Raw genomic sequence first — 12,246 nt, forward strand, 5'->3', positions numbered from 1 at the left:
CGGCATCAAAATAGTACTATGGAATGGCAGTATTGCTCCTGTCATACTGCTGGTCAAAGAAACGTGAAGAAACAAAAGTAATAATCCTGGGACACAGAAACACCCATCTCAAAACTGTAAGTTAAGAATTCAGCATTCAAAACCACTCTGCTGTTAAGGAGATACTGATACTTTCCACTTTTGAGTCCTCTTACACACACCTAAACATAAGACTAACGAACGATAATTTTGCATGCAGGAGTATTTACAAGATGAACAGAGAACTAAAACTGAAGACTCACTGGGCTTTCACTTCATTAACAAAGCACCTACCTTAAACTTTTTCTGGTATACCAGCTGATTGTTCTGTATTGAAAACCAGCGTCTAAATAAATAAAAATAGATTAGGTTTTCATAAACATAATTTATGTCAGTTGTTAGAAATAAAATATTTGGGAAAGCACTAGAAAATCAGTTTATGTTAATTATGTTTTGAGAAGTACATTGTTTTGTTTTGTTTTATATAGACTGATGTCAATGAGATAATTATAGAAAGTAAAGAACAATTTTAAATAATTTTAAAACCACAAATTAGGAAAATAAGATTACTGTATTTTGATTCATTTTATCTCAGAAATTTATATCCTAATAACAGCAGTTATCCTTTATGCTATCACGAAAAAATAATTGTTTTAAAGTAAAATTTTAGTTTGAGGTTACTCAAAAAGAACTAAAATCTTTCCCCCAAAAGAACTGCTTCTATTATAAAGTAGAAAGAAATTTATGTTGTAAATAAGACTATCCATTTGTACACAGTAAAACACTGAAATAAATGGTGCTTTGTTTTCAACCTTTCTGCAGCTAATTCAGCAAGCATTTGATTTGTTAACCAAAACAAGAAATTAAATCAATTTAGAAGTGATATCCAACAAGAGATAATCGCCAATTCACTTGACCTCACTTTAATATAAAATATTTCTAAGCAGAATAATCACAGTTATTACTAAAAATGATTCACCTATTTATACTGTTCTGCTCATTCTTATAAATTATTACACAAACAATTTACTTGCAATCTTGTTTAGAAGAAAAAGCTAAGCTATATATGGCATACTGACTAATTCTAATTTATTAAAACAGTAAAAGATCCTAAAGACTTACAAAAAAAAAAAACAATCACAGCCAAAGCCATTCATAAAAGGAAGCAAAAATTCTCATCAAGCATGAAAGGTAAAACTATTTGAGTCATTGTTTTAAAATTAGTTTCAATGTGAGATGATTTCTATTGTAAACATTAGTTATTAATCTATTAGCAGATAGAGATTCTACCTTTTCATTGATACTAATGCAAAGCACTGGAAATTGTATTTAGACACATTGAGAATTTCTATTTTAAAAAATTAAGTTAATTCTCCAAAGCTGAGAAAATGATTAGATGCTTTTCTATTTTTAAGCTAGACAGATAGTTAGGTTTTCTTTCTTGCTACTTAAAAAAGGTATCACCTTTACCATTAAAATAGAGGTCTGTTAAATAAGCATCTAGTTAAAACCAAGTGAGTTGCCTCTAAATGCAAATCATCAAGAGGCTGGCCAGAAAAGGAAGAACTTCCGGGTTTCTTTGCTTTGGGACACAAGGTTAGTTAGAAATGTTAAAAGGAAATACCTGTAAAAAAAGAACATGGTGCAGCCCTGCCATGTGGGATGACATGCAATGGAAACAGTCTGTGACAGTGACTAAAGTGTTCTGTGAGAAATCGTTCGAAGTAGGGTGACCTATACTAATAATAATTCTTACGGTTTATAGTATAGTGATCATATTATAGAATTTGATAAAAAACTAATTTTACTGCACAATGGAAAAACACCCATATAGCCACTGAAACTTTTCATGCTTCTGAGGTCTTTAAAAAAGGAATTTCTTTTCAACTGCTGTATCTTAGGATAATAACCTCTAAAAATAACAAAACAGCACATAAAAACTTTTTTGGTCAGAGACCACTTCCTCTGGTCATTAACTGTTCAGATCATGTGTATTACTGAAACTCAGTTCCCCTGCTATCTATCTTTTGCTGGGGGACTTGCTCACATAAGCATTTTTTTGTACACTCAGGGAAGACACTATAAATTCATCTTAATTTTGACATTTCCTAAGGAACAAAATCATAATGTACCTCACTAGAAAAAAAATTCAATTACTAAGATCTGTATGTCGTATGACACTGTCTCTCCTCCTCTGCCATTAAAAAAAAAAAGACAAAAGAGCTAACTACACTCATTTACATTGATCAAAACTTTAATCAAGTAAGTAAAATGGAATATAATTTTTAATTGCTCCTATAGATTAATCCTAGTTATTATTAACATCTCTAATGAAAGGAAAAATGAGACAGTTCATAGCCAGTGAATAGAATAAAATACTTAATATTTCAAGCTCATACTATCTGTAATTTGGAGGCACCTCAAAAGACAAACTATAAAAAAGACAAACTTTAGAAAGCCCTGTGCTGACACTTACACTATATTCTACAAAATTCAAATGCGGACCACAAAGCCAAAAAACTATTTGTATACAGGAAATTTTCTTGGGGCACCTGGGTGGCTCAGTCAGTTAAGCATCTGACTCTTAATTTCAACTCAGGCTGTAATCTCACGCTTTGTGGGATTGAGCCCCATGTCAGGCTCCGTGCTGACAGCATGGAGCCTGCTTGGGATAGTCTGTCTGTCTGTCTCTCTCTCTCTCTCTCTCAATAAATAAACAAACAAAAAAACAATGAAAAAGGAAAATTTACTTGGTTCATTAAGAAAAATAATACACCACTTTATATCCATTCCAAATTGAACTAACTCAATAAAGATCTTAGACCAAAGTACTAAATTCATGAACAATTTGATATTATTGATTTTCAAATATCTATGAGAGCTTCCAGATAACAAAACAGGGCGTAAAGGAAAAAATATATTAAAAAATAAATCAAGTGTCTTTTACATTTTTGATCACTAGTCCTCAAACTGTATTTGAAACCAGGAATATAATGTAAAAGTCAAACTTCTAAATCTGTATAAGCTTTCTCACTAAAACTGTAAAAATGACAGATTTATGCACATATTCATATATGTGTCAAATAGGTGAATATTTAACAAAATTTAAAGCTTGAGCATGTAAGGTTACTGTCTTTCAAATGCAATCTAATTTTTCCCAAGGGAAAAGACCAAAATGTTAAATCTCTAAAAACTGACAATGGTTCCTTTCAATAAAACTAATATGAGGGGCACCTGGGTGGCTCAGTCAGTTAAGCATCTAACTTCAGCTCAGGTCATGATCTCATGGTTCCTGGGTTCGAGGTCCGCATTGGGCTGTGTGCTGACAGCTCAGAGCCTAGAGCCTGCTTCAGATTGTGTCTCCTTCTCTCTCTGCCCTTCCCCACTTACGTCTGTCTCTCTCTCAAAAATAAACATTAAAAAAATTTTTTTCTAACTAATATGACTATTACCAAAAAGACTAATTCCTAGTTATTGTTTAAAAATTTGGAAAGTATTTACTAGCTTATTTCCCTTAAAAAAAAAAAAAAGATATGAAGGCGTTCATATTACTAATCTATTATCTTCATTGGGTATCTATAAATATATCAAATGTTCTTTTCCAGATTAAAACAAATTGAGAAGATGGGCATTGAAAGGATAATTCCACTTCTCAAATATAATGTTTATGTTTCCTTCCCAATTTAAAACATGAGACATTATATCCATTGCAAGTAATCCAACTGAAATGCAGGTTAATTATGAGCTTTCTCGTGCCAAAGAGGAAACTGGAGTAAGGCAGGAATGAGGGGAAGGAAGCCATTTGGTACCTGATATGATCGGGCTTTTTCCTGTCATGTGAAAAAATGGGGTAGGATTAAAACATAAAGGAAAGGTGGTAAAAGAATGAAAACGCAAATGTGCAAAATAAGCAAAGGACTAGCATGATATGAAAATAAAGCAAGAATTAAAGAAACAAGCTTAAGCTCATAACCTAACAAAACAGTCAAAAATATCTGTTGCATTTTGTTCTCGATTCATACGTGTATGCATTTGCACAGGTAATTCCAACTCTTATGACTCTGAAATGCTAACATTTCAGAAATATTCAAAAATTTTCTTCAATTATTATGGTATAAATAGTTCTGGTAGGACTTAGTACACTTGGGCATATGTCTACTATTATTTTTATGCCTCTATGGTGATAGCTATAAAATATAAACAGTACTTTTCCTCATCTTAATAAGTTGCTCCTAAAAAATTAAGGAAAATAATCACTATATATATATATAATCTTCATAAACCTGAAACAAATGAAAACTTTTCATAAGGAAAATTGGATCACTAATTAAGAATTTCAAAGATTATAAAATATTATTAGCCAACTAAACCTACCTCCCACCTGTTCTCCCCCTTTTCATCAATGATAGCAGAGACTCAAAGGCCACACATATGAGTATCTTTATTTTTTTAAGAGTATCTTTAATACACACATACAATTCTTATTTTGTAACAAAAAGCCAATAAAAATAAAACATGTATCTGTGCCTGCAGTATCTAGAGTACTTTAAGACACTGCATAATACATCTTATACTTTTAGTTATATTTTCTATCTCATTCAACAAAGACTGAGCATAGTTTGTAATTATTCAGCTTCTTTATTCATTTTACTAGCTTACTACTAAATAATCTTAGTATTTAATTATTTTCCTACTTCATTCATCTTTTCAGAATTTATCATAAAAAGCAACAGACATATAGGTACGAGTAATCCATCTGGCACTGATTTGAGCCTAAGGTGAAGCTGCCACATTGAGAAGATGGCCTGATATGGAAAGATAATTTTGGTACGTCTTACATGTCTTCAGAAAAATATATATTATAGACATATAAAAATCTTAGGAGACTAGAAACCTGAAACCAACCAGAAACAAACACAACAATTCACATAAGACATAAAACCCCTCACTGCTTATACTCTTTCAATCACATCACACAAAATATGATTTCTTCAGTTAAATTTCAAATTATAGAATGATGTTTAGATTTTATGAAGCACAAGGACAGGTTTTAAAACTACCTAGGAATTCCTAATCAAATGCATTTACCTCAGGAAGGAAGTCTTTTTTAAAAGTTGGCTTAAAGAAAAAAATAATAAATAAATAAATAAATAAATAAATAAATAAATAAATAAATAAATGAAAGTTGGCTTAAAGAAAAAAAAAAGTTAGCTTAAACAGATGATGGGAATTATTAAGGAGGGCACTTGTGATGAGCACTGGGTGTTGTATGAAGCGTGGAATCACTAAATTGTACATCTGAAATTAATACTACACCGTATGTTAACTACCTGGAATTTAAATAAAAACTAACCTATTAACTAACTAAATAAACAAATGTTGGCTCTGAAAATATTACATGCCTCTATTCCATGAACAATAGATGATGGCAAATTTGTCATCATATAATTAGTACCCTACAGTGACTACAAAGAAAATGTTCCCTAAAACTAATCCAGAGACAATGTAAAGAAGATACTTAAACAGTAGGTAGAAAAATCTTTATGCTTGAATAGCTGGAATCCTAGATTTTTAAAGTTAAGGCACAAATATCACAATTGCAGTCTTTTATTCCAAGTCTAATAGAATATATTAACAAGCTAGATTGAGCACTAATTAGAGAAGTAGGGCAGACTCCAAAGTCATATATAAGTAAAGAGAAAGTATTTGCAAATATTTCCTGAAATTAGATTTTTTGTAAATTTCATGTAAGAAATTTAAGATATATTCCAAGCTTTTTAAATGAAAAGCATTAGAATATTCTAAATAACATTTAATAGAGTTCTTTCTTCTCTCTTTCACAGTTACTGAACTATAACCTAGAAAATATCTAAAACTTCTGTTACAAGATTTAGATTCTTGTTTTTGTGAAGACTTTTATATAATGTTTATATGCTATATTCCTTAGAAGACTGCTTTTTACTAGTATTTTCATGAAAATGATCTTTTAAAAGGCATATGAAAATGAAATAATTTGCTATCCATAATTTTTCCTAATAATGTAAATAGACTAGGAAGTTTTTAAAAAGTTTTTAAGCTATTTTTAAAATATTTGACATATTGTTTCATCAAAACACAAATTTATATGGAATTTCCATAGCAAATTTTTTTTTTAAATGCCAGGTTTCGGGCCTCAGTCTTGTCACCAACCAGCTGCGTGATCAATGAGCAACCATCTCTCTGCACCTTCATTTCTTTACTAAAACTTAGGGTGTTGAAATACGATCCATGATTCTCATCAGTAATGTCATCCCACTACAATTAGATGGTAGCTCCTTTAAAAAGCAGCTTCATTTCCAAAGGCATGGTCTGTTTCACTTTACACATGGAAGATAACAGGTCTACAATTCAGAATTTAATAGTTATTCCCTACTTGATTTTAGTTAGTTACATTTTATTATCTATGCCAATTAATAGAATTCATGAAACAAAAAATTAAAAACGAAAGGTCCATGCTTATGGGATGCCTGGGTGGGTCAGTCAGTTAAGCATCCAACTTGGGCTCAGGTCATGATCTCAATGATTTGTGAGTTTGAGCCCACGTCAGGCTCTGTGCTGACAGCTCAGGGCCTGGAGCCTGCTTGGATTCTGTGTCTCCCTCTCTCTCTGCCCCTCCCCTGCTTGCTCTCTGTGTCTGTCTGTCTGTCTGTCTGTCTCTCTCTCTCTCAAAAATAAATAAATATTAAGATTTTTTTTTTTTAAATGAAAGGTCCATGCTTAAATCAGTATTAATTTTCTCCTATCGCCCTAAATGGCAATACAATTTTCCACTAACACTTACTGTGCTTCATTTTGAAGTCTGAGATCATTTCTCATTGGAGTAGTCCATGGAACATCATTTCATTTCTTCTTAACATAATGGTATAAGTTCTATGGATTTATTGTATTTTCACTGTGTTAAACTTTAAGTAGGTTGTTTTGAAATCTGAAGGTTAAAATTCAATTCTACCATTACCTCATGAAACCATACTGGTTGAGAAATCTTTCTATTATAAAAATTTGACACACTATTTTTTACTTTAATTTCCTATTCTAGCTATGGAAATTTGTCAGGAAAAACTTAAAAGATTATTGTCTTAATTTTTACACCTTAGAAAACAGAATTTTAATTTCTTATTTTCACTTTATAATAGTTAAAAATATTATTTCTAACCAAACCACTTAGTTGGTCATTCTGGTTCAGACATTATTTTAGAAGTTCTACATAATTCAAAATGGCTTAATATCAAATATAATCACTTTCCAGTTTATATTCATTCTCAGATAAAGAAAAATTATTTCAAATAAAACACCCCCCATTCATTTAAATATCTGGCAATATCAAATGCTAGGGAAAGGCTCAACAAATCACTGACATTTGAAAATACCAGTGAATGTTTTTCCACATAACCTCATCACCAAGAAATCAAAGTAAGTGGGAGCCCATTTTAATATTTTAAATATGCAAGAATAATAGTTTTCCATTTAAATTAGCAAAGATGTATACTACATTAAACTTACTGAGAAAATTCTATTATTTTGCTAATGTCCATTTTTTTTAAGAAAAGAAAATAATATTCTCTATCATCAAATGAATTTACATCTTGTTCAAGTAGCAAATAAAATAAACACATTCAGCCAATAATATAATAGTAAATCAATTCACCAGAGCCTAATGTTACTCTCAATTATTACAAAATAGTCCTATTTTGGGGGAGTTTTTTGCAAAAAAAACAAAAACAAAAACAAAAACAAAAACAAAAAGGAGGCATCCTTGAATAAAAGACTAATCACTACTATTTGGAAGTATAATCCTGAGTCAACACAATCTTTTTTTATTCTTTAATGTCTGAAATTATTTTACTTTATTAGATTAATACACAGAAAAATATAATTAAATATTTAATATATATATTTAACAGATATTTGCTGGATTAATATCTTCTAAAAATCAGTTTAGCAGAAAAAGAAAAAGAAAGCCAAGTTTTTGGTCATTGTCAAGTTTAGAATACAGGAGCCCTGACTGCCACACACACCATACCAAGTATATGTGCTGCCAAAGTGAGCACCACACTTCACATTTAAAAACAAGCCCATTTCTTAAAAGTCCTGGTTAAAGTTATTACAAAGATCAAAAACTCAGGATCATCTGGCTTAAAAATTCATCAGCAAACACTAAATTAAAATGTATATAAACATCTTACAGAGAGGAACCCAAAGGAGAAAACAATTTGTGCTTCTTGGTTTAAACTTTGCTTAATTTTAGATTTTACAATTAGTGCTATCATTTTTCACTTGCTTCTTAGGGTCCCCTTTCTTAGAAGGGAGACTTATCTTTAATGGACTGGGTTCAAGAATGCTACTGTAGACTGTGAATTTAAAGAATTAGGAAAGAAAGAGTTGGCCAAATCACAGGGAAGGTCAGAAAACTGAGACTATGGAAATCAAGACTAGTTTTTGAAATATATTACCTGTTCCAAGTTTTGAAGGCATTGCTGGCTCGTTTGAACAGATATCCTTCCATAACAATGCCATTTGCAGCATCTACATTATATTCTAACTTAGAATCATCACTGGAGAAATCCTAAACAAAATTAAAAAGTTCATACGATTACCAAATTTATCATAGAGAAACAGCACAAATCATAGAAAAGTTTTGTATTAAGATAGTATATTAACAGTATTCATAACAAAAGAGGAGACTTAATTATTATAATGACAATGTAAAAACACAGATGATTATATAAAATACACTCTGAAAGAGAAAACAATAGAACTTCATTTATACACTGATTAAAGGCACAAAATAATATGCATACAAATAGACAAAAGGGACAACTAAATACTATATGTGATGTCTTGTTTAAAATGCTTTCATTTTAGAGGTGCATGGGTGGCTCAGTCGGTTGAGCATCCAACTTTGGCTCAGGTCACAATCTCATATTTCATGGGTTCAAGCCCCGCGTTGAGCTCTGTGCTGATAGCTCGGAGCCTGGAGCCTACTTAGGATTCCTGTCTCCCTCTCCCTGTTCCTGTTCCCTGTTTGTGCTCTCTCTCTCTCAAAAATAAATAAAAATTAAGAAAAAATAAAATGGTTTCATTTTATCCTAACATTGTATTGTGATGTGTGTAACAATTTCTTTTTAAAGTAATATAAGGGCGGGGCGCCTGGGTGGCTCAGTCGGTTAAGCGTCCGACTTCGGCACGATCTCACGGTCCGTGAGTTCGAGCCCCGCGTCGGGCTCTGGGCTGATGGCTCAGAGCCTGGAGCCTGCTTCCAATTCTGTGTCTCCCTCTCTCTCTGCCCCTCCCCCGTTCATGCTCTGTCTCTCTCTGTCTGAAAAATAAATAAAAATGTTAAAAAAAAAATTAAAAAAATAAAATAAAATAAAGTAATATAAGGGCTCCTGGGTGGCTCAGTCAGATGGGCGTCCAACTTCTGCTTAGGTCATGATCTCACACTTTGTGAGTCTGAGCCCCACATCAGTCTCCGTGCTGACAGCCTGGAGCCTGCTTCAGATTCTGTGTCTCCCTCTCTCTCTCTGTCCCTTCCCCACTCGTGCGCTCTCCCTCTCTCAGAAACAAATAAATAGAATGAATGAATGAATGAATGAATGAATAAATAAATGAATGAATGAATGATAAAAATTAAAAATATAGATATATTTAAATTGGGACACTCAAATCTATCTCTATTCTCTAAGTATATTACTATTATGGTATTTTTTAATCTGATAGTAGTAATAACTCCACTATTAGGGAGTTCAGAAGTAGAATAAAGGCTTTTTTCCCTAAAATAAAATTTTGTTTTGCAAAGAAGACCTACAGTTTGAAGTGCTGTACAGTACAGTTTAAGTTTGAAGTGCTGAGCTCACTTTTTCATGAGGATTATGGAATCCCTCATAATCTTCTGTCATTCTACTCTTCACTTGAATGCAATTCAAACTTACAATTTTCCTCTAAGGATTCATGAAGTTTTGAAATCAGAAGTGTTATATTTAAAATATTTCCTGATGAACTTACAAAGTCATTTGTATAAAACTGCAAGACTGCTGTTACCCGTTTTAAAACTTTAAAAAATCAGTCTCAGAACTTTCAAAATTACAGCTGGACCAATAATCAAAGTTAGAGTGCTATCCTTTTAGGGAATAGTAAACTTTCTGTCTTGAAAAAGATTCTGGCAGAAGCTAGATGACCACCTGCCAAAAATGCTGGGATGTGAGGGTCCTCCACTGGAGGGGAGGCAGAGGGAGAATTACCCAGGGGCCTTCCAAATTTAAGAGTCTACAAAGATGGAAAATGGAAATAGACTAAATTCAGGAAAACAAAATTCATTAAAAACAAAAACTCTGCTGACATCTTTCAAAATTTAACCATATTAAAAGACATGATAATCTCGGGTGCCTGGCTGGCTCAGTTGGTAGAGCAAGCAGCTCTTCATGTCAAGGTTGTGAGTTCAAGCCCCACAGTGGGCATGGAAGGAAGGAAGGAAGGAAGGAAGGAAGGAAGGAAGGAAGGAAAGAAGGAAGGAAAGAAGGAAGGGAAGAAGGAAGGAAAGAAGGAAGGGAAGAAGGAAGGAAAGAAGGAGGGAGGGAAGGAAGGAAGGAGGGAAGGAGGAAAGGAAGGAAAGAGGGAAAGAGGGAAGGAGGGAAGGAAGGAAGGAAGAAAGAAATTAAAAAGACATGATAATCCAAAATAATCAAATGAAACAGAATCTGGGAGCGCCTGGGTAGCTCAGTAGGTTAAGTGTCCAACTCCGGATTTCAGCTCAGGTCATGATCTCATGGTTTGTGGAACTGAGCTCTGTGTTGGGCTCTGGGCTAACAGAGCTGAGCCTGCTTGGGATTCTCTCTCTCTCTCTCTCTCTCTCTCTCTCTCTCTCTCTGCCCTCCCCTCCCACATGCAATCTTTGTCTTTAAAATAAATAAACTTAAAAAAATTGAAACAGAATCTGTAAGTGAATTGCTACACTTTCTCCTACATTGTCTTTGAAAAAAAATTTAGGAAAATTTTAATGCCCTCATTTAAAATTTATTCGAGGGGCGCCTGGGTGGCGCAGTCGGTTAAGCGTCCGACTTCAGCCAGGTCACGATCTCGCGGTCCGTGAGTTCGAGCCCTGCGTCAGGCTCTGGGCTGATGGCTCAGAGCCTGGAGCCTGTTTCCGATTCTGTGTCTCCCTCTCTCTCTGCCCCTCCCCCGTTCATGCTCTGTCTCTCTCTGTCCCAAAAAAAATAAATAAGCGTTGAAAAAAAAAAATTTTTTTTAATAAAATAAAATAAAATTTATTTGAGGTGGGAGTGCCTCAAATAACTCAGTCAGTTAAGCATCCAACTCGGTTTCGGCTCAGGTCACGATCTCACAGTTAATTGGTTCAAGCCCCACATGGGGCTCTGCGCTGTCGGTGCAGAGCCTGCTTAGGATTCTCTCTTTCTCCTTCTCTCTGCACGTCCCTTGCTCACTCACTCACTCTCTCTCAAAGTAAATAAACATTTTTTTAAATTATAAATAAATAATATTTGAGGCTATAATTTAATTAGACAAGCAGGATGTCAGCAATAGATACAACTGAGTTTGGCAACATTCTAAAGGTTTCATTTGTAATGCTGGCAGTTTTTTAATAACCTTGATGCTACTTAAAACATTAAAATATGACCTCCTTGATATATAGAGCATTATAAGTATTTTTCTAATTTTCAACTATATCTCTTGAGGTAAGTCTTCAATTTAATTACTATTAAATCAATTAATATTGTATAGTGTTAAAATGTGACAGATCATAATTTTATAATGAAGCAACTAATAACACTGTATAAATTATATACTATAATTTAAATATATTGATGAACTGTCAAAATAGAAAGGAATACTCAAAAGCAAAAGATTAAGTGAAAATTGGAAGCCGAAGAGGTAAGCAGATCAAAGAAGCCAGATTTCACCTTAAGGGCATTTGCTTCATCAAAACTTGAAGCTTGTGTGGGGAAGAGAAGGCAGGACCAAGATTGGCCATAAAGGGAATCTAACTGAAGCTTTTGCTTTTGAAATTGCAAGCAAGAAAGACCATTATCACTTCAACTCAAGATTATGTTAGAAGTCCTAGCCACAAGGTAATAAACAAAAAGAATCGGAAAGGAAGAAACTACCATTATTTGCAGATGACTCTGTACACAGAACATCAAACAGAATCCAGAGGTAAATTAGCATTTAAAGAGA

The 12,246-nt window shown here is 33.2% G+C and overlaps 1 protein-coding gene across 1 annotated transcript in view; it reads right to left on the bottom strand.

Moving 5' to 3' along the window:
- Nucleotides 1-12,246, bottom strand: part of ACAP2 (ArfGAP with coiled-coil, ankyrin repeat and PH domains 2) — a 155,315-nt gene that overhangs the window by 32,904 nt on the left and 110,165 nt on the right. Inside the window, exons 10-11 of the mRNA XM_047874639.1 lie at nucleotides 8,508-8,620; nucleotides 313-364 (exon numbers count right to left, since the gene is read on the bottom strand). Of these exons, the coding sequence (XP_047730595.1) occupies nucleotides 313-364; nucleotides 8,508-8,620 (165 nt within the window). The remainder of the gene's footprint in view (nucleotides 1-312; nucleotides 365-8,507; nucleotides 8,621-12,246) is intronic.

Source organism: Prionailurus viverrinus, chromosome C2 (assembly GCF_022837055.1).
Source record: "Prionailurus viverrinus isolate Anna chromosome C2, UM_Priviv_1.0, whole genome shotgun sequence".
In the NCBI taxonomy this organism is placed as follows: Eukaryota; Metazoa; Chordata; class Mammalia; order Carnivora; family Felidae; genus Prionailurus; species Prionailurus viverrinus.